Genomic DNA, 25,131 nt, shown 5'->3' on the forward strand with positions numbered 1-25,131 from the left:
TTTGAATGTGAAGTTCTGAAAAATATTTTGAACTGCAAACTAGTTCTTGAAATGCTGACGAAGCATCAAAAACTGTAAACGATCTTAACAGTAAAAAGTTTGATGACAAAGAATAGTAAGGTGGTAAAGCTGAGAAAAAGAGAAGGTTTGGAACTGGAAAACGGATTGAACAGACTATGAAGGAGGCTGTGGACAAATCACAAAGACTAAATCTGCCTTCAAAGAATCCAAATGATTCAGTGCCTGCTAAAGTCATTAACGAATACCTTACTCTTTATTCTAAACCTTACAGACAAATCTTCATCATCATCCATCAATGTTAGAAATTCTAAGATATTATCATACCTTTCATTATAAATATCCGCGATATTTCTGAAGATATTTTCACAACTAATCTTATCTGAAGTCATTTATCTCTTTGCGCTATCAGTGTTACATCATATAAGAAACTATTAGTTTCTATATTCTATATACTTTCGAGTTTAAATTATGAATGTTTTGAAGTAGTGTTGGGAACTGAAGCATGAGTTAGTATAATATAATGACACTTGATCAACGTGATTATATTACAGTAAGTCATGCTGAGTTTCTAATGGGACATGTGAAATGTCCCGTTCTTATTGATTAAAAACGTTCCATATTAATTGATTTCATTGCGAGGTTTTGACCTCTATATGAGACGTTTTTCAAAGACTGCATTCATTTTTAAAACAAACCATAACCTTTATTTCATAAATAAAGGTTTAAAAAGCTTTACGTAGATTATCAAATAATGATAATCTAAAATATCCTGTTTACACACGACCATTACATAATGGTTTACAATACAAATATGTTACAACAAAATAAGTTTCTTGAATGCAGTTTTTACACAATATCATACAAGCATGGACTCCAAATCTCATCCTTATTTAAGTATGCGACAGCGGAAGCTCTTAATAATCACCTGAGAATAAACATGCTTAAAACGTCAACAAAAATGTTGGTGAGTTATAGGTTTAACCTATATATATCAAATCATAATAATAGACCACAAGATTTCATATTTCAATACACATCCCATACATAGAGATAAAAATCATTCATATGGTGAACACCTGGTAACCGACATTAACAAGATGCATATATAAGAATATCCCCATCATTCCGGGACACCCTTCGGATATGATATAAATTTCGAAGTACTAAAGCATCCGGTACTTTGGATGGGGTTTGTTAGGCCCAATAGATCTATCTTTAGGATTCGCGTCAATTAGGGTGTCTGTTCCCTAATTCTTAGATTACCAGACTTAATAAAAAGGGGCATATTCGATTTTGATAATTCAACCATAGAATGTAGTTTCACGTACTTGTGTCTATTTTGTAAATCATTTATAAAACCTGCATGTATTCTCATCCCAAAAATATTAGATTTTAAAAGTGGGACTATAACTCACTTTCACAGATTTTTACTTCGTCGGGAAGTAAGACTTGGCCACTGGTTGATTCACGAACCTATAACAATATATACATATATATCAAAGTATGTTCAAAATATATTTACAACACTTTTAATATATTTTGATGTTTTAAGTTTATTAAGTCAGCTGTCCTCGTTAGTAACCTACAACTAGTTGTCCACAGTTAGATGTACAGAAATAAATCGATAAATATTATCTTGAATCAATCCACGACCCAGTGTATACGTATCTCAGTATTGATCACAACTCAAACTATATATATTTTGGAATCAACCTCAACCCTGTATAGCTAACTCCAACATTCACATATAGAGTGTCTATGGTTGTTCCGAAATATATATAGATGTGTCGACATGATAGGTCGAAACATTGTATACGTGTCTATGGTATCTCAAGATTACATAATCTACAATACAAGTTGATTAAGTTTTGGTTGGAATAGATTTGTTACCAATTTTCACGTAGCTAAAATGAGAAAAATTATCCAATCTTGTTTTACCCATAACTTCTTCATTTTAAATCCGTTTTGAGTGAATCAAATTGCTATGGTTTCATATTGAACTCTATTTTATGAATCTAAACAGAAAAAGTATAGGTTTATAGTCGGAAAAATAAGTTACAAGTCGTTTTTGTAAAGGTAGTCATTTCAGTCGAAAGAACGACGTCTAGATGACCATTTTAGAAAACATACTTCCACTTTGAGTTTAACCATAATTTTTGGATATAGTTTCATGTTCATAATAAAAATCATTTTCTCAGAATAACAACTTTTAAATCAAAGTTTATCATAGTTTTTAATTAACTAACCCAAAACAGCCCGCGGTGTTACTACGACGGCGTAAATCCGGTTTTACGGTGTTTTTCGTGTTTCCAGGTTTTAAATCATTAAGTTAGCATATCATATAGATATAGAACATGTGTTTAGTTGATTTTAAAAGTCAAGTTAGAAGGATTAACTTTTGTTTGCGAACAAGTTTAGAATTAACTAAACTATGTTCTAGTGATTACAAGTTTAAACCTTCGAATAAGATAGCTTTATATGTATGAATCGAATGATGTTATGAACATCATTACTACCTTAAGTTCCTTGGATAAACCTACTGGAAGAGAGAAAAATGGATCTAGCTTCAATGGATCCTTGGATGGCTCGAAGTTCTTGAAGCAAAATCATGACACGAAAACAAGTTCAAGTAAGATCATCACTTGAAATAAGATTGTTATAGTTATAGAAATTGAACCAAAGTTTGAATATGATTATTACCTTGTATTAGAATGATAACCTACTGTAAGAAACAAAGATTTCTTGAGGTTGGATGATCACCTTACAAGATTGGAAGTGAGCTAGCAAACTTGAAAGTATTCTTGATTTTATGAAACTAGAACTTTTGAAATTTATGAAGAACACTTAGAACTTGAAGATAGAACTTGAGAGAGATCAATTAGATGAAGAAAATTGAAGAATGAAAGTGTTTGTAGGTGTTTTTGGTCGTTGGTGTATGGATTAGATATAAAGGATATGTAATTTTGTTTTCATGTAAATAAGTCATGAATGATTACTCATATTTTTGCAATTTTATGAGATATTTCATGCTAGTTGCCAAATGATGGTTCCCACATGTGTTAGGTGACTCACATGGGCTGCTAAGAGCTGATCATTGGAGTGTATATACCAATAGTACATACATCTAAAAGTTGTGTATTGTACGAGTACGAATACGGGTGCATACGAGTAGAATTGTTGATGAAACTGAACGAGGATGTAATTGTAAGCATTTTTGTTAAGTAGAAGTATTTTGATAAGTGTCTTGAAGTCTTTCAAAAGTTTATGAATACATATTAAAACACTACATGTATATACATTTTAACTGAGTCGTTAAGTCATCGTTAGTCGTTACATGTAAATGTTGTTTTGAAACCTTTAGGTTAACGATCTTGTTGAATGTTGTTAACCCATTGTTTATTATAACAAATGAGATGTTAAATTATTATATTATCATGATATTATGATATATAATATATCTTAGTATGATGTATATACAGTTAAATGTCGTTACAACGATAATCGTTACATATATGTCTCGTTTCGAAATCATTAAGTTAGTAGCCTTATTTTTACTTATGTATTTCATTGTTAATACACTTAATAATATATTTACTTATCATTTAACATAATTAACCAAGTGTATCAATATCTTAATATGATTCATATGTACCTAGTAAGACGTTGTTATAACGATAATCGTTATATATATCGTTTTCGAGTTTCTTAAATTAATAGTCTCATTTTTATGTATATAACTCATTGTTAAAATACCTAATGAGATACATACTTATAATAAAAACATGTTAACTATATATATAACCATATATATGTCATCGTATAGTTTTTATAAGTTTTAACGTTCGTGAATCACCGGTCAACTTGGGTGGTCAATTGTCTATATGAAACATATTTCAATTAATCAAGTCTTAACAAGTTTGGTTGCTTAACATGTTGGAAACATTTAATCATGTAAATATCAATCTCAATTAATATATATAAACATGGAAAAGTTCGGGTCACTACAGTACCTACCCGTTAAATAAATTTCGTCCCGAAATTTTAAGCTGTTGAAGGTGTTGACGAATCTTCTGGAAATAGATGCGGGTATTTCTTCTTCATCTGATCTTCACGCTCCCAGGTGAACTCGGGTCCTCTACGAGCATTCCATCGAACCTTAACAATTGGTATCTTGTTTTGCTTAAGTCTTTTAACCTCACGATCCATTATTTCGACGGGTTCTTCGATGAATTGAAGTTTTTCGTTGATTTGGATTTCATCTAACGGAATAGTGAGATCTTCTTTAGCAAAACATTTCTTCAAATTCGAGACGTGGAAAGTGTTATGTACAGCCGCGAGTTGTTGAGGTAACTCTAGTCGGTAAGCTACTGGTCCGACACGATCAATAATCTTGAATGGTCCAATATACCTTGGATTTAATTTCCCTTGTTTACCAAATCGAACAACGCCTTTCCAAGGTGCAACTTTAAGCATGACCATCTCTCCAATTTCAAATTCTATATCTTTTCTTTTAATGTCAGCGTAGCTCTTTTGTCGACTTTGGGCGGTTTTCAACCGTTGTTGAATTTGGATGATCTTCTCGGTAGTTTCTTGTATAATCTCCGGACCCGTAATCTGTCTATCCCCCACTTCACTCCAACAAATCGGAGACCTGCACTTTCTACCATAAAGTGCTTCAAACGGCGCCATCTCAATGCTTGAATGGTAGCTGTTGTTGTAGGAAAATTCTGCTAACGGTAGATGTCGATCCCAACTGTTTCCGAAATCAATAACACATGCTCGTAGCATGTCTTCAAGCGTTTGTATCGTCCTTTCGCTCTGCCCATCAGTTTGTGGATGATAGGCAGTACTCATGTCTAGACGAGTTCCTAATGCTTGCTGTAATGTCTGCCAGAATCTTGAAATAAATCTGCCATCCCTATCAGAGATAATAGAGATTGGTATTCCATGTCTGGAGACGACTTCCTTCAAATACAGTCGTGCTAACTTCTCCATCTTGTCATCTTCTCTTATTGGCAGGAAATGTGCTGATTTGGTGAGACGATCAACTATTACCCAAATAGTATCAAAACCACTTGCAGTCCTTGGCAATTTAGTGATGAAATCCATGGTAATGTTTTCCCATTTCCATTCCGGGATTTCGGGTTGTTGAAGTAGACCTGATGGTTTCTGATGCTCAGCTTTGACCTTAGAACACGTCAAACATTCTCCTACGTATTTAGCAACATCGGCTTTCATACCCGGCCACCAAAAATGTTTCTTGAGATCCTTGTACATCTTCCCCGTTCCAGGATGTATTGAGTATCTGGTTTTATGAGCTTCTCTAAGTACCATTTCTCTCATATCTCCAAATTTTGGTACCCAAATCCTTTCAGCCCTATACCGGGTTCCGTCTTCCCGAATATTAAGATGCTTCTCCGATCCTTTGGGTATTTCATCCTTTAAATTTCCCTCTTTTAAAACTCCTTGTTGCGCCTCCTTTATTTGAGTAGTAAGGTTATTATGAATCATTATATTCATAGATTTTACTCGAATGGGTTCTCTGTCCTTCCTGCTCAAGGCATCGGCTACCACATTTGCCTTCCCCGGGTGGTAACGAATCTCAAAGTCATAATCATTCAACAATTCAATCCACCTACGCTGCCTCATATTCAGTTGTTTCTGATTAAATATGTGTTGAAGACTTTTGTGGTCAGTATATATAATACTTTTGACCCCATATAAGTAGTGCCTCCAAGTCTTTAATGCAAAAACAACCGCGCCTAATTCCAAATCATGCGTCGTATAATTCTGCTCGTGAATCTTCAATTGTCTAGATGCATAAGCAATCACCTTCGTTCGTTGCATTAATACACAACCGAGACCTTGCTTTGATGCGTCACAATAAATCACAAAATCATCATTCCCTTCAGGCAATGACAATATAGGTGCCGTAGTTAGCTTTTTCTTCAATAACTGAAACGCTTTCTCTTGTTCATCCTTCCATTCAAATTTCTTCCCTTTATGCGTTAATGCAGTCAAGGGTTTTGCTATTCTGGAAAAGTCTTGGATGAACCTTCTGTAGTAACCAGCTAGTCCTAAAAACTGGCGTATGTGTTTCGGAGTTTTCGGGGTTTCCCACTTTTTAACAGTTTCTATCTTTGCCGGATCCACCTTAATACCTTCTTTGTTCACTATGTGACCGAGGAATTGAACTTCTTCCAACCAAAATGCACACTTTGAAAACTTAGCGTACAATTCTTCCTTCCTCAATACTTCTAACACCTTTCTCAAATGTTCACCGTGTTCTTGGTCATTCTTTGAGTAAATAAGTATGTCATCAATGAAAACAATGACAAACTTGTCAAGGTATGGTCCACACACTCGGTTCATAAGGTCCATGAACACAGCTGGTGCATTAGTTAAACCAAACGGCATGACCATAAACTCGTAATGACCATAACGTGTTCTGAAAGCAGTCTTTGGAATATCATCTTCTTTCACCCGCATTTGATGATACCCGGAACGTAAGTCAATCTTTGAATAAACAGACGAGCCTTGTAGTTGATCAAATAAGTCATCGATTCTCGGTAGTGGGTAGCGGTTCTTGATGGTAAGTTTGTTCAACTCTCGGTAGTAGATACACAACCTGAATGTACCATCTTTCTTCTTGACAAACAAAACAGGAGCTCCCCACGGTGATGTGCTTGGTTGAATGAAATCACGCTCTAAAAGTTCTTGTAATTGGCTTTGTAGTTCTTTCATCTCGCTGGGTGCGAGTCTGTAAGGAGCACGAGCTATTGGTGCAGCTCCTGGTACAAGATCTATTTGAAATTCTACGGATCGATGTGGGGGTAATCCCGGTAATTCTTTCGGAAATACATCGGGCAATTCTTTTGCAATGGGAACATCATTGATGCTCTTTTCTTCAGTTTGTACTTTCTCAACGTGTGCTAGAACAGCATAGCAACCTTTTCTTATTAGTTTTTGTGCCTTCAAATTACTAATAAGATGTAGCTTCGTGTTGTCCTTTTCTCCGTACACCATTAAGGGTTTTCCTTTTTCTCGTATAATGCGAATTGCATTTTTGTAACAAACGATCTCTGCTTTCACTTCTTTCAACCAGTCCATACCGATTATCACATCAAAACTCCCTAACTCTACTGGTATCAAATCAATCTTAAATGTTTCGCTAACCATTTTAATTTCTAGATTCCGACATATATTATCTGCTGAAATTAATTTACCATTTGCTAATTCGAGTAAAAATTTACTATCCAAAGGCGTCAATGGACAACTTAATTTAGCACAAAAATCTCTACTCATATAGCTTCTATCCGCACCCGAATCAAATAAAACGTAAGCAGATTTATTGTCAATAAGAAACGTACCCGTAACAAGCTCCGGGTCTTCCTGTGCCTCTGCCGCATTAATATTGAAAACTCTTCCGCGGCCTTGTCCATTCGTGTTCTCCTGGTTCGGGCAATTTTTAATAATGTGGCCCGGTTTTCCACATTTATAACAAACTACATTGGCATAACTTGCTCCGACACTACTTGCTCCGCCATTACTCGTTCCGACACCATTTGTTCCTTTCGTTCTGTTAACCCCTGGTCCGTAGACATCACACTTCGCCGCGCTATGACCATTTCTTTTACACTTGTTGCAAAATTTGGTGCAGAACCCCGAGTGATACTTTTCACACCTTTGGCATAGCTGCTTCTGATTGTTGTTGTTGTTGCGATTATTATTGTTATTAAGATGATTGTTGTGGTTGTTGTTGTTGTTGTTGTTGTTGTTGTTGGGCCGTTTGTTATAGTTGCGATTGATGTTGCGATTGTTAGGATAGTTGTTGCGATTATTGTTATAATTGCTGTTGTTGTTGTATTGGTGATTCTTATCACCGTTTTCCTCCCACTTTCTTTTGACTTGCTTCACATTGGCCTCTTCAGCAGTCTGTTCTTTAATTCTTTCTTTAATCTGGTTCACTAGTTTGTGAGCCATTCTACATGCCTGTTGTATGGAGGCGGGCTCGTGTGAACTTATATCTTCTTGGATTCTTTCCGGTAATCCTTTCACAAACGCGTCGATCTTCTCTTCCTCATCTTCGAATGCTCCCGGACACAATAGGCACAATTCTGTGAATCGTCTTTCGTACGTGGTAATATCAAATCCTTGGGTTCGTAACCCTCTAAGTTCTGTCTTGAGCTTATTGACCTCGGTTCTGGGACGGTACTTCTCGTTCATCAAGTGCTTGAATGCTGACCACGGTAGTGCGTACGCATCGTCTTGTCCCACTTGCTCTAGATAGGTATTCCACCATGTTAACGCAGAACCTGTGAAGGTATGTGTAGCGTACTTCACTTTGTCCTCTTCAGTACACTTACTTATGGCAAACACCGATTCGACCTTCTCGGTCCACCGTTTCAATCCGATCGGTCCTTCGGTTCCATCAAATTCCAAAGGTTTGCAGGCAGTGAATTCTTTGTAGGTGCATCCTACACAATTTCCTGTACTGCTAGATCCAAGGTTATTGTTGGTATGTAGCGCAGCCTGTACTGTGGCTATGTTTGAAGCTAGAAAAGTACGAAATTCCTCTTCATTCATATTCACGGTGTGTCGAGTAGTCGGTGCCATTTCCTTCAAAATAGTTAAATGGAACAAGTTAATCATACAGAATATTAAGAGTAGTTAATAGTATTTCGTAGCATAATATGAACTCATTTATAAAAGCTTTTTCTTCATATTAGCGTTTTATAAGTTTAAATTCGGGTAGTACCTACCCGTTAAGTTCATACTTAGTAGCTAATATACAATTCAACTACTACAATTCTATATGAAAAACTGATTATAATAATATTTCGCGTTCAAACTTTTATACAATATTTTACAAACTTACAATACCGCTTATTTTACATAAAGCATGAAATATAGCACACAATAACTTTGATACAAGATAGTTGTGAAGATAATTCTAGCTAGTACACAAGTCGTTCAGCAAAGGCAATAAAGACACGTAATTCATACGTCCAGAAACAAGTCATGCATTCTGGTTTTACTAGGACTACTTCCCATCCTTGGTCTTGTGGAACATAACCGTTATGGCCGTTGATAAGACAGCGTGTTGTAACGTCGTCAAAGGGACGAGGGTTACGTAATGTCCAACAGTCCCGTAACAATCTAAAAACCTCATTTCTTACCCCAATTACCGACTCCGTCACTTGTGGAAATGTTTTGTTTAATAGTTGTAGCCTGATGTTCTTGTTCTCACTTTGGTGAGAAGCGAACATTACTAATCCGTAAGCATAACATGCTTCTTTATGTTGCATGTTAGCCGCTTTTTCTAAATCACGAAGTCCAATATTCGGATATATTGAGTCAAAATAATTTCTTAACCCGTTGCGTAAAATAGCATTTGGGTTCCCCGCAATATATGCGTCAAAGTAAACACATCGTAACTTATGGGTTTCCCAATGTGATATCCCCCATCTTTCAAACGAAAGTCTCTTATAAACCAAGACTTTCTTGGAACGTTATTCGAATGTCTTACAAACTGATCTCGCCTTAAATAGTTGTGCCGAGGAATTCTGACCGACTCTAGACAAGATTTCATCAATCATGTCTCCGGGTAGGTCTCTTAAAATATTGGGTTGTCTATCCATTTTGTGTTTTTAAACTGTAAAATAGACAAGAGTTAGATTCATAAAAAAATACTTATTAATACAAGCAATTTTTACATATATCATAAAGCATAAGCACACTATATTACATATATTACACCACACGAATACAACTATCTTATTCCGACTCGCTCGTTTCTTCTTCTTCGGTTTTGGTTCGTTTTGCCAAGTTTCTAGGGATATATGATGTTCCCCTAATACTAACTGTCGTTGTCCACATTGGTTTAGAAAAACCTGGTGGTTTAGAGGTTCCCGGGTCATTGTTACAACTTAAGGACTTCGGGGGTTGACGATACATATAAAGTTCATCGGGGTTGGAATTAGATTTCTCTATTTTTATGCCCTTTCCCTTATTATTTTCTTTTGCCTTTTTAAATTCAGTTGGGGTAATTTCTATAACATCATCGGAATTCTCGTCGGAATCCGATTCATCGGAGAATTGGTAATCCTCCCAATATTTTGCTTCCATGGCGGAAACACCATTGACCATAATTAACCTTGGTCGGTTGGTTGAGGATTTTCTTTTACTTAACCGTTTTATTATTTCTCCCACCGGTTCTATTTCTTCATCCGGTTCCGATTCTTCTTCCGGTTCCGATTCTTCTTCCGGTTCCGACTCTTCTTCCGGTTCCTCTTCGGGAACTTGTGAATCAGTCCACGAATCATTCCAATTTACATTTGACTCTTCATTATTATTAGGTGAGTCAATGGGACTTGTTCTAGAGGTAGACATCTATCACATAATGTCAAACACGTTAAGAGATTAATATATCACATAATATTCATATGTTAAAAATATATAGTTTCCAACAAAAATGTTAAGCAATCATTTTTTAAAGAAAACACGGTCGAAGTCTAGACTCACTAATGCATCCTAACAAACTCGATAAGACACACTAATGCAAATTTTCTGGTTCTCTAAGACCAACGCTCGGATACCAACTGAAATGTCCCGTTCTTATTGATTAAAAACGTTCCATATTAATTGATTTCATTGCGAGGTTTTGACCTCTATATGAGACGTTTTTCAAAGACTGCTTTCATTTTTAAAACAAACCATAACCTTTATTTCATAAATAAAGGTTTAAAAAGCTTTACGTAGATTATCAAATAATGATAATTTAAAATATCCTGTTTACACACGACCATTACATAATGGTTTACAATACAAATATGTTACAACAAAATAAGTTTCTTGAATGCAGTTTTTACACAATATCATACAAGCATGGACTCCAAATCTCGTCCTTATTTAAGTATGCGACAGCGGAAGCTCTTAATAATCACCTGAGAATAAACATGCTTAAAACGTCAACAAAAATGTTGGTGAGTTATAGGTTTAACCTATATATATCAAATCATAATAATAGACCACAAGATTTCATATTTCAATACACATCCCATACATAGAGATAAAAATCATTCATATGGTGAACACCTGGTAACCGACATTAACAAGATGCATATATAAGAATATCCCCATCATTCCGGGACACCCTTCGGATATGATATAAATTTCGAAGTACTAAAGCATCCGGTACTTTGGATGGGGTTTGTTAGGCCCAATAGATCTATCTTTAGGATTCGCGTCAATTAGGGTGTCTGTTCCCTAATTCTTAGATTACCAGACTTAATAAAAAGGGGCATATTCGATTTTGATAATTCAACCATAGAATGTAGTTTCACGTACTTGTGTCTATTTTGTAAATCATTTATAAAACCTGCATGTATTCTCATCCCAAAAATATTAGATTTTAAAAGTGGGACTATAACTCACTTTCACAGATTTTTACTTCGTCGGGAAGTAAGACTTGGCCACTGGTTGATTCACGAACCTATAACAATATATACATATATATCAAAGTATGTTCAAAATATATTTACAACACTTTTAATATATTTTGATGTTTTAAGTTTATTAAGTCAGCTGTCCTCGTTAGTAACCTACAACTAGTTGTCCACAGTTAGATGTACAGAAATAAATCGATAAATATTATCTTGAATCAATCCACGACCCAGTGTATACGTATCTCAGTATTGATCACAACTCAAACTATATATATTTTGGAATCAACCTCAACCCTGTATAGCTAACTCCAACATTCACATATAGAGTGTCTATGGTTGTTCCGAAATATATATAGATGTGTCGACATGATAGGTCGAAACATTGTATACGTGTCTATGGTATCTCAAGATTACATAATCTACAATACAAGTTGATTAAGTTTTGGTTGGAATAGATTTGTTACCAATTTTCACGTAGCTAAAATGAGAAAAATTATCCAATCTTGTTTTACCCATAACTTCTTCATTTTAAATCCGTTTTGAGTGAATCAAATTGCTATGGTTTCATATTGAACTCTATTTTATGAATCTAAACAGAAAAAGTATAGGTTTATAGTCAGAAAAATAAGTTACAAGTCGTTTTTGTAAAGGTAGTCATTTCAGTCGAAAGAACGACGTCTAGATGACCATTTTAGAAAACATACTTCCACTTTGAGTTTAACCATAATTTTTGGATATAGTTTCATGTTCATAATAAAAATCATTTTCTCAAAATAACAACTTTTAAATCAAAGTTTATCATAGTTTTTAATTAACTAACCCAAAACAGCCCGCGGTGTTACTACGACGGCGTAAATCCGGTTTTACGGTGTTTTTCGTGTTTCCAGGTTTTAAATCATTAAGTTAGCATATCATATAGATATAGAACATGTGTTTAGTTGATTTTAAAAGTCAAGTTAGAAGGATTAACTTTTGTTTGCGAACAAGTTTAGAATTAACTAAACTATGTTCTGGTGATTACAAGTTTAAACCTTCGAATAAGATAGCTTTATATGTATGAATCGAATGATGTTATGAACATAATTACTACCTTAAGTTCCTTGGATAAACCTACTGGAAGAGAGAAAAATGGATCTAGCTTCAATGGATCCTTGGATGGCTCGAAGTTCTTGAAGCAAAATCATGACACGAAAACAAGTTCAAGTAAGATCATCACTTGAAATAAGATTGTTATAGTTATAGAAATTGAACCAAAGTTTGAATATGATTATTACCTTGTATTAGAATGATAACCTACTGTAAGAAACAAAGATTTCTTGAGGTTGGATGATCACCTTACAAGATTGGAAGTGAGCTAGCAAACTTGAAAGTATTCTTGATTTTATGAAACTAGAACTTTTGAAATTTATGAAGAACACTTAGAACTTGAAGATAGAACTTGAGAGAGATCAATTAGATGAAGAAAATTGAAGAATGAAAGTGTTTGTAGGTGTTTTTGGTCGTTGGTGTATGGATTAGATATAAAGGATATGTAATTTTGTTTTCATGTAAATAAGTCATGAATGATTACTCATATTTTTGTAATTTTATGAGATATTTCATGCTAGTTGCCAAATGATGGTTCCCACATGTGTTAGGTGACTCACATGGGCTGCTAAGAGCTGATCATTGGAGTGTATATACCAATAGTACATACATCTAAAAGCTGTGTATTGTACGAGTACGAATACGGGTGCATACGAGTAGAATTGTTGATGAAACTGAACGAGGATGTAATTGTAAGCATTTTTGTTAAGTAGAAGTATTTTGATAAGTGTCTTGAAGTCTTTCAAAAGTTTATGAATACATATTAAAACACTACATGTATATACATTTTAACTGAGTCGTTAAGTCATCGTTAGTCGTTACATGTAAATGTTGTTTTGAAACCTTTAGGTTAACGATCTTGTTGAATGTTGTTAACCCATTGTTTATTATAACAAATGAGATGTTAAATTATTATATTATCATGATATTATGATATATAATATATCTTAGTATGATGTATATACAGTTAAATGTCGTTACAACGATAATCGTTACATATATGTCTCGTTTCGAAATCATTAAGTTAGTAGCCTTATTTTTACATATGTATTTCATTGTTAATACACTTAATAATATATTTACTTATCATTTAACATAATTAACCAAGTGTATCAATATCTTAATATGATTCATATGTACCTAGTAAGACGTTGTTATAACGATAATCGTTATATATATCGTTTTCGAGTTTCTTAAATTAATAGTCTCATTTTTATGTATATAACTCATTGTTAAAATACCTAATGAGATACATACTTATAATAAAAACATGTTAACTATATATATAACCATATATATGTCATCGTATAGTTTTTATAAGTTTTAACGTTCGTGAATCACCGGTCAACTTGGGTGGTCAATTGTCTATATGAAACATATTTCAATTAATCAAGTCTTAACAAGTTTGATTGCTTAACATGTTGGAAACATTTAATCATGTAAATATCAATCTCAATTAATATATATAAACATGGAAAAGTTCGGGTCACTACAACATGATGATTCACAGACCATGCCGTCATCATGTTCCATGTTACACGACTCTTGTATTTTATTTAATCTCTAAAAATATCAAGAATATATTTTCTTGATGATTCGGTCTTTTCAGGGTATTCTGGTAAATTAACAAATCAAGATCGTGCCATTACCATTTCCTTCTTAGAACATTAACTATGTTCATTCTGAAATTCATATCTGCGAATACTGGACCATTACAAACGTTGCTTAATCGCAAGAAGAAGAAACGAAAGGACAAAACTCCAAAATAGAAATTGGAGTATAAATCGCAGCAAATAGAAGGGAACATTAACTATGGATGTCAATAATTATAGAAGACAAAAGTAGGGGCTTTGAAATATAAGGGAAGATATAAAACTCAACAACCACCCAAAAATTATAAACCGTATATATCGATGCATATAGCAATATAAAGACACGAAAGAACTAAAAACACTATAAAACCGAGAGTATAGTAGAAGTAAATAGATTCTTCCGGAGGCAGATGAAAAAAAAGAATGACAGATATGAAAGTGAGGAGTATATCGAGAATCAGTACTGGATGAAGCATATTGACAAATACTTTAAAATATGAGTTGAGGGAGAAAGAATAGAAGGTGTGAATTGTAAGGAAATGAAGGAGGTGGATTTATAGTGAAATACCCGACAGAGAAATCAAGATGGATTATCGTATTAATTCGAAGAGAATCATAATCTCCTTAATCACCGAAGCATCAAATCCAACATAGATTACAAAGATTTTCTTTAAATTCGGAGATCAATTGTGATGACGTCAAAAGATATGACGAATCACTATAATCTTATTTCCTTCATTTACAATAACTTCCCTCATACGCTTCGAGTAATCGAATTATTTTATCCATACTTCTTAGACATGATAAAACTTCATAATCGTTACGTCATAATAACATTCTCATTGTTAGCCATAACGACCTCTATCAAATTTCGGGGACGAAATTTCTTTAACGGGTAGGTACTGTGACGATCCGGAAATTTCCGACTAAATTTAAACTTTATCTTTATATTATTCTGACACGATAAGCAATGTTTGTTAAGTTAAATCTTAAGGAATTTAAACTATGTTTATACATTCATTTAAACCTCGACCAAATTCCAATGATTCACGAACCATTAAATGAACATATATGAATATGTATGTATAGGTGTATATGTTATAAATTGAAAATGTCAACAAAGTATTTAAACGTATAATGCTTTATATGAACGTATTTGTTTCAATATGATTATCGACGAAATTAAAAAAAATATATTAAATGATTGAATTATCAGAAACATTGAATTATGATTACAAGTCTCTGTTGAGAGGTCCACTATGATTTGAGAAAACCTATTCCTCTTAACGATATTCGGAATAATTTGTAAAGCTATTTATAAATAAAAATAAAAAGTGTCATTTACGAAAGTTAGACAAAAGCTAGTGGAGAATTGGTTTCCATAATATTCTATTAATCTATTTTCAAACGTACAAAAACGTTTTCAGTTTAAAAAGAACTTTATTATTAAAACGTATATAACTTTTATAAATATCTAGAATCACTTTTGACAACTCATTACTTAACCAGTATAATAAATATAACGATATTTATATTTTATTTCATTAAATATATATAACGATTTAAATTAATATTATATATATTTATACGCGTATTATACATACATAGTTTTTATATTTTTACTATACTTTAACTTTAATAATTCACTTTAATAATTCATACTTTAATAATTCACTTTAATAATTCACTTTAATAATTCATACTTTAATAATTCACTTTAATAATTCATACTTTAATAATTCACTTTAATAATTCATACTTTAATAATTCACTTTAATAATTCATACTTTAATAATTCACTTTAATAATTCATACTTTAATAATTCACTTTAATAATTCATACTTTAATAATTCACTTTAATAATTCATACTTTAATAATTCACTTTAATAATTCAAAAATCTATTATAAATAGAATTCAATAGGTTTCATTATTTCATAGAAACTTGAAAATATATTTCTCTAAACTCTCTCAATCGATTATATATATATATATATATATATATATATATATATATATATATATATATATATATATATATATATATATATATATATTTGCTCTGTATTATTTCAAGATATTATTAGTATACATAAAATATTACGACGGAGTGATGTCCGAGTGATTTCAAAATAGTTTTTTGAATGAGTCGAAGCTAAGGAAATTATGGGTTATAGCTATGGAGGTGATGGGTATGGTTCATGGGTATGCTCGTGAGGTCAATCTAGTGTTTATCATCTCCGTTGCGTCTACGTACTTTCCTGCAATATTGAATCTCAATATTGATACGTGAGCACAGATAACTTAACTTTTATATATCAATAGTGTATCCCTGACTAGTGCTCGAATATATAGGATTATGCATGCTTGTACATTCGATATTGTCCTTAGATAGGTTTGTTGAATCCTGAATTAGATACATATGCTACTGAGATAGGGTATATGATATGCATGTCATTGGAAAGCTAGCGAAAAATTAAGAACTTTTCATTTAGATATCGAATGGTTTCGATGAACGGATTAGAAGTTATAGTCAACTGAATTTTAGTATTATTGTTAAAATGATTATTATTACTATCGTCGTTATTATTTTAATAGAAATATCATTGTTATTATAAAATATCATTATTACTATTATGTTAGTATTATCATTTTATCATAATACCATTTTTAGTAAATATAAATTTTGTTATTTTTTTGTAGAATAATAATAATTATTATTACAAAATAATACAACTTTTACTTATTATTATTATGATCAATATTATTTTATCAAATGAATAGGGGATACAAAGATATTTTTCACCACGCGTAATATAATTACATTAATAATACTTACCACTATAGTTTTACGATATTAAGTGAACTTTATAAATTTTACTACTTAAGATATATAAAAGTATATTTTATCATATATATAAACGTTAATATAAATTTTTATTAATAAATAACTTTTATTATTATAAAATCTAATAAATATATTTAAATATATAAAACGACTATAGTTAAGTTATATAATAAACACGTATAAATTTTAGAAGTCATTTTGGGTCAAGTTGACTTTTGTTGACTTTTGCATATTAGTCTCGAGCATTAGGATTGTGGTACACTATGACTTGACCAGAAATTGTTAGACAAATATTGACCAACATATAAATATATATAATTAATATAGGTTCGTGAATCCGAGGCCAACCTTGCACTTGTTAAATGACGTTATATGTATTTTTACTACGAAATACAGTATGGTGAGTTTCATTTGCTCCCTTTTATATATATTTTTGGGACTGAGAATACATGCGCTGTTTTTATAAATGTTTTACGAAATAGGCACAAGTACTAAAACTAATTCTACGTGGGTTTAAACCAGAAATATACCCTTAGCTTGGTAACATTAAACTACTTGTCTATGTACGGTAGGCGCGAATCCTAAAGATAGATCTATTGGGCCTGACAAACCCCATCCTGACTATGAGATGCTTTAGTACTTCGAGGTTATTTTAAACACACCTGATCTGGTGTACTTCAGAGGGTAAAACATGAACGTTAAGGCTTGTTACCGGGTGCCTACAACTTATAAAATACTTTTATACACTTGCGAGTGTACATATATTTATAAACGGAAATCTTGTGGTCTATTAATATATTAAAATGATTGTTATGATAAACCTATGAACTCACCAACCTTTTAGTTGACACTTTAAAGCATGTTTATTCTCAGGTATTAAAGAAATCTTCCGCTGTGCATTAGCTCATTTTAAGGATATTACTTGGAGTCATTCATGGCATATTTTGAAAGACGTTGCATTCGAGTCATTGAGTTCATCAAGATTATTATTGTGTCAATTATAGTTGGATGTATTATGAAATGGTGTGCATGCCATCAACTTTCGTTGTAAAGAAAGTTTGTCTTTTAAAAACGAATGCAATGTTTGTAAAATGTATCATATAGAGGTCAAATACCTCGCGATGTAATCAACTATTGTGAATCGTTTATAATGTATATGAACGGGTCCTTTCAATTTATATATATACATATATATACATATATATACATATATATACATATATATACAAATATATACATATATATACATATATATATATATATATATATATATATATATATATATATATATATATTATATTATTACACATATAGATATAGAATAGAATATAGAAGTGTATTAAAGAGGAAGCAATATATATATATATATATATATATATATATATATATATATATATATATATATATATATATATATATATATATATATATATATATATATATATGGGCAGGATCAATGGGGAAGTAACTAATCGAGGAGAAGCGGGAGGAAGCAAATTTTTTTTTTTCTTTTTTTTGGAATTTTTTTTTCCGGCATCAAGATCACACGAAAATATGAACATTTAGAAGAGACACTTCGTGATGAATGTTATTATTTAGGCGGAAAAACGATCGACAAAAATAACATTCAAGATAATATTGTTCGTGAAGAATATGAACGTTTTTTTTCTTCATGTTTTGTGAAGTAAAATTTAGCCTGATTTAGAGTTTAGGGTTTAGGGTGAGGGTTTGGTGTTTTGGGTTTATGGAATAAACCCAAAACACCAAACCCTAAACCCTAAACTCTAAACCGTTCGTGTTAAAAACTCAATCTAAATCCTAAATCTAAACCTTAAATCTAAACCCTAAATTTCTAAACCCATATCTAAACCCTATAAACCCTAATATCTAAACCTCAATAGCTAAAACATCAACATACGCTCGAAAAACACGATAATTGTTATATATTACTTCTTCGAGCGTTTTTCCGCCAAAATAAAAACATTTATCACAAAGTGTCTCTACTAAACGTTCATATTTTCATCTCATCTATAATGTTCGTGAACAAGATTTTTTCAAAAAACGAAAAAAAAAAAGTTTTTTCTTCCCTCCGCTTTCTCCGATTGGTTACTTCCCTATATATATATATATATATATATATATATATATATATATATATATATATATATATATATATATATACATATACACACACACATTATTACACATACATATAGATAGATATAGAATATAGAAGTAGAAGTAGAAGTGTATATTAAAGAGGAAGCAAAAGTTAATTCATAAAGTCGCAAGGACAAAACCCAACTACTGAAGCGAACAAACATCATCAACAACATTAACATTTTAAGGGTTTTTTTTCTGTTCATTTTTTTTTTTTTCTTCCAGTCAGAAGAGATGAGAAAAAAAATCATCATCAACATCATCAAACCCCCTAAAATTCCATAATTCTCTTCAAACACTTCTTCCTTCAGATCTTGTCAGTCAATCTCTGTCTCTATTGTATTCTTTTTCTTTATAATTCAATTTTAAATTTTAATTTCAATTTCAATTTTTGTCTTTCACCCTCAAATTCCCTTATTCCTTTTTATCGTTTTCGTTCCTTAGATCCTCACTCTGTTTGATTATGTTTTAACCTCATCATACACACACTGATTACACACTCAATACACACACATACACACCGCCGTTAACATGGGTCAATGTTACGGCAAAACAATTCCGACAACAGACAACGATAACGACCTTCCGACCACCATCGTCACCGTCGCCGGACAACAACACCAACACCCTCAATCACCGTTACAGTCATCAACCGCCACCACCACTGTAAAAAACACTCCGGCGAGATCTTCAAGTCCATGGGCAAGTCCATACCCACATGGACTCTCAAGTCCGTTACCTACCGGAGTATCGCCGTCGCCGGCACGATCATCAACTCCCGGCCGGAGATTTTTTAAACGGCCGTTTCCACCGCCGTCGCCAGCTAAGCATATCAAGGCTTCGCTTGCGAGACGATTCGGGCACCCGAAACAGCCCCGGGAAGGTCCGATTCCGGAAGACGGAACCGCGATTGAACCCGAATTGCAATCACTTGATAAAATTTTTGGGTATAATAAGAATTTTGGGGCAAAGTATGAATTAGGGAAAGAAATTGGGCGAGGGCATTTTGGGCATACGTGTCATGCTAAGGGTAAAAAAGGAGAACTTAAAGATCAGGCCTTAGCTGTTAAAATTATTTCTAAAGTCAAGGTATTTTCGATTTCCCATAAATTTTTTGTTGAATCCCATGATTTATATAAGCAATTTGAATCCAAAGTTAACTGCTTTTATGACATTGATTGAATTTAGTACATGCTTACAATGTGAATTGTAAATGTAACTAGTATACGTATAGGAAATGTATTGCCGAAAGATAGGTCATATCGATTTGGCATAATTTATTTGTTAACTCCCATGTTTAATTTTTATCATTTTGAATTCAAAGTCAACTGCTTTATTGACTATATATTGATTGATTGAATTTGGTGCACATTTGTAATGGCAATTGTAGCAAAAAAAATATATATATATAGAGAGAGAGAGCATAATCTCGTAAACATTGCTGAAAGTTAAGTTTTATGTTTACGATGGTATGAGTCTTAACATGTTTGGTTTTGTTAATGTCTCCCGGTTTTGCTCAAAAGGTAATGTATATTCTATATCTAGCTTTAAGACGAATAAAATGACGGGACATGTTTGGAAGTTTAAAGATTGTACACACAACAAAAGGAATATAATCTGTACCGTCGTTTAATGTTTTGCTTGTAGGTTTAAAGTATTGTACTGTAGTATGTAATGTTGCAAATTTTGTCAAGTAGCAGTGGTTTCTTTTTTTCTTGCCGAAAGATGGGAGTTTTATGAATGGTAGGTGATCACATGTTATGTTTTGTCGATGTCCCCTTTTAGGGTTTAATGATTGTACGAGACTACGAGTCTACGATGAAACTTGTAATGGTAATGAATATAGGCCTTTTATGTGAGTGTAGACCAAATAATGGCATTAGGGACTTTGGTTATGTTTATCAGGCGTAATCTATATTGCTGTTTTAAGTTATGTGCAATTTGCATAAATGATATACCGTTGTTTGGTAAATATCAAAAAAAGTTATTACTCGATTATTATGTAGAATTTTTCCGTTCTTGTTTAAATATGCTATCTGTAACCTTTTTGGGATGATATGTTTTGTTTAAATATGCTAAAGCAGTTACGTGTTTTATTTTTGCAGATGACAACTGCAATTTCAATAGAGGATGTGCGTAGAGAAGTAAAAATATTGCGAGCCCTTTCAGGTCATAAGCATCTGATCCATTTTTATGATGCATGTGAAGATGCAAACAATGTATACATAGTGATGGAGTATGCTTCCTTTTTTTTTCTCTTTTTGTTGCTCTATTTATAGAATTCGTCTTTTTTTACTATTAGTTTGTATATAATTGTTAACCAGGTGTTATGATGTTTGTTAAAGTTGTTTCTTGTTTTATTGAATAACCAGATTGTGCGAAGGTGGTGAATTACTCGATCGAATATTGTCCAGGTAAGAGAAAAAGAAAATTCCTTTAAACTTTTGTTAATCATTAAGTAAATGTAGTTGATGTTTACGGTTTACACAAACTTTGATTCAAATGCAGAGGTGGAAGATATACAGAAGCAGATGCGAAATTGATAATTGTTCAAATACTAAGCGTTGTTGCGTTTTGCCACCTTCAAGGTGTTGTGCACCGTGACCTAAAGCCCGAGGTTATAAACACATTTTTTTCTGGAAATATTAAATATTATGCTTGTCTATTTTAAACGAAAGGAGTTTCAAATTTTAATTAATAGATGTTTTAAAATCTTAATTGAATCTATGTTGAATTGTTTGTTTCAGAACTTTCTTTTCATGTCTAAAAGCGAAGACGCTGATATGAAGCTTATTGATTTTGGTCTATCTGACTTCATCCGGCCAGGTAATGGTTAAAACTTAAAGCTGTGCTCGTAATTAGTAGTCTCGCCTTTTATTTATTTATTTATTTTTTAAATAAAGGAAAAAAATGCATGACTGAGTATCTATATCCGACTTCATCCCATAAAAAGTGTCCCCCAACTATTTATATCTGTCCCAAATTAATTCTCCACTTGCAAAAAATAACTAATAAATATTACTAACTCCCCGTTTACCCTCATAAATTAATCTTATTCGTTTACTCTTTAAATAAATTCAGTCAAACTTAGCTTGAATATAAGGGCAAAAGGGCAAAACTGACATTTATGAAACGTATCTTAAATCCAACATAAATTCCATTTGACATTCTTTTTGGGACGGACGTAGCGTATGATGTTAATGCTGTGTTTATTGATTTATCTATTTATTATTTTTATATCGCAGAAGAGAGACTAAATGATATAGTTGGAAGTGCATATTACGTTGCACCGGAAGTTCTTCATAGATCATATAGCCTTGAGGCAGATATATGGAGTATCGGTGTGATATCGTATATATTATTATGTGGGAGTAGACCATTTTGGGCAAGAAGTGAATCGGGTATATTTCGTGCGGTTTTAAGAGCCGACCCTAATTTTGACGACATACCCTGGCCTTCGGTATCACTCGAAGCCAAGGATTTTGTTAAACGTCTCTTGAATAAAGACTACCGAAAGCGAATGAGTGCCGCTCAAGCTCTCAGTAAGTTCAATTTTCCTAACTTGCATACAAGTTCTCCATTGTGGATTTAATTTGTATAGTTGACGAGCATGAACATGATTTTCTTTGTCCTTTTCTTTAATAAACGAGCGCAAACATGTCTCTTTATTCCAGTTTTGAATGTTGTTAGCTTATGCTCAAATATTTATACGTTTTCTTAAATTGTTTTTCTTTTATTAATTATAAGTTTTTCTTTGAAGTTATATATAAGAATTATCTTATGTAGTTTGTTTAAGCTTCAGATTTTTGGATAATGGTATTAATTTTTTGGGTGATTTATAAGTTTGAATTTGTACTAACCATATAATGTATGCATCGAGTTATATGTTCATGTGTGTTCGTTAAGTAAATTACTGAACTAGCATAAACGAGCATGAGCTCGAAAAACCATTCGTGTCGTTCATTTATTCGGTAAACTGTAACAGTCGAACATGCCCCTATATACGTTCATTTATGCGCTAATCTATATTTTAAGTAAAGACGTATTAATGCATGGTATATGTAATTACAGCTCATCCGTGGTTGTCGAGTGAAAGCCCTCCGATACCTTTAGACATATTAATATTTAAATTGGTGAAGTCGTATCTTCATGCTTCTCCGTTCAAACGTGCTGCACTTAAAGTATTGTCTCTTATTCTTGCATCCTTTTTGTATGTATATGATAACGATATTATCGGCCCTATAATGTAAACAATCAAAATGGTTCATTAAGTATAGTAGGACTTACTATTGAAAAAATGAACCAACCCTCCCTTTATAGCCTAATTAAATATCCACTAGATTCTATCAATTAAGCATTATTTAGTCTAATTTATTTCCTTAATAATGGCCCAAATTTGATCAAAATACCCTTAAAAGGTAAAAAATAAATCAATAAAAATAAAGAAGCGCATACATCCATCATGCTCATCTTAGACGTAAAAGGGCCCCAAACGTTGAGCCTTTGCGCCTTTGAGTTCGCCTTGAATAAACTCATAGACTAGTATAACTAAGGACATATAACATAATAATTTTGTTACCATGCTAACTAATGATTTATCATAATTACGATACTCTTGAGGCAAAAAGCATTTTGTTTGTTTGCAGGCACTCTCAAAAGCTGTTACAGAAAATGAATTAATTTATCTTAGAGCTCAATTTATGCTTTTAGAACCAAACAAAGACGGGTGCGTATCTCTTGACAACTTCAGAACGGTAAAAAAAACTACACCTGAATTATACCTCCTTTTTCAATTATAAGTCGAATGATAATCTTAATGACATTCAACTATTTGCAGGCTCTTTTGCGTAACGCTACCGATGCAATGAAGGAGTCTAGAGTCCCTGATATTCTCAATGCGGTGAGCCACCAACTTTTATGCGATTTTATAAACATATCATGTTAATTGTAGCTTATGTTACCACATTTCTTTGTATTTAGCCGGTTAGGATTTATTTATATATTTGGCGAAAATACAGAAATTAAATTAGAATAGATCCAAAGATCTAGTTGTGTACTTGTGTTACAATTGATTCAGACCAACGTCCGATTGACAATTAGGATTTGATCTCATGATATAGTCTGTTCTTAACGAGTGTTGGTGTGTTGTAGATGGCACCGTTATCTTATAGGAAGATGGACTTTGAAGAGTTTTGTGCAGCAGCCATTAGTACATATCAGTTAGAGGCTCTTGACACATGGGAACAAATTGGTTCAACCGCATTCGAGTTCTTTGAACAAGAGGGTAACCGCACAGTGTCCGTTGAGGAACTTGCTAGAGTACGAAACCCTTTTTTATTTTATTTTTTTATTCTTTCAAATTGTTATGAGCGATAATGATACTTGTTGATGTGAATGTAGGAATTGAATGTGGGACCAACTGCACATTCGATTCTAAAAGATTGGATAAGAAGCGACGGTAAATTGAGTTTGCTTGGCTACACCAAATTTTTGCATGGAGTGACGCTTCGCAGTTCCAACACAAGACATTAATAATGACTAGCACATTAGGTTCATTTTTATTTCTATATATTAAAAAAAGGGTTATTATTGTTATTACTATTCTTGTTTTTACCATATTTTGCAATTGATTGTAAAATTAATGAGATGAGATGGATGCATGGAGAGAACTTGTGTAGAAATGAATATAGTAGAAACAAAGGCACTAGCTGTTGACCTCAAAGGGGTTTTTTTCTATTTAATTTTTTAATTTAGGTGTGGAACAGAATTAATTTCACTCTTTTTTTTCGTGTTGAAATTTTATAAAAAAATTTGTCTTTCTTAGCATCGTTTATGACCTATCATCCAACTATTAGCTGTATGGGCTTAAGGACCAAATTCATGCTTTGTGCACAAGCCCCGTTAAAACTATAGAACTCCGTGCTTTTTTTTTTGGTTTAAAACCCACCAAAGCCAGGGCCTTGAAACAAGCTAGGCC

The 25,131-nt window shown here is 32.7% G+C and overlaps 1 protein-coding gene across 1 annotated transcript; it reads left to right on the forward strand.

Annotated features, from left to right (window-relative positions):
• Positions 1-19,317: 19,317 nt before the first annotated feature.
• Positions 19,318-24,914, forward strand: LOC139872587 (CDPK-related kinase 3-like). Its single transcript, XM_071860500.1, has 11 exons — positions 19,318-20,243; positions 21,260-21,390; positions 21,527-21,568; positions 21,663-21,771; positions 21,902-21,980; positions 22,400-22,696; positions 23,226-23,335; positions 23,801-23,908; positions 23,992-24,054; positions 24,306-24,473; positions 24,555-24,914. The coding sequence occupies exons 1-11, from the start codon at positions 19,686-19,688 to the stop codon at positions 24,684-24,686; spliced, it is 1,797 nt and encodes a 598-aa protein (XP_071716601.1). The 5' UTR covers positions 19,318-19,685; the 3' UTR covers positions 24,687-24,914.
• The last annotated feature ends 217 nt before the right edge of the window (positions 24,915-25,131 follow it).

This window comes from Rutidosis leptorrhynchoides, chromosome 1 (genome assembly GCF_046630445.1).
Source record: "Rutidosis leptorrhynchoides isolate AG116_Rl617_1_P2 chromosome 1, CSIRO_AGI_Rlap_v1, whole genome shotgun sequence".
NCBI lineage: Eukaryota > Viridiplantae > Streptophyta > Magnoliopsida > Asterales > Asteraceae > Rutidosis > Rutidosis leptorrhynchoides.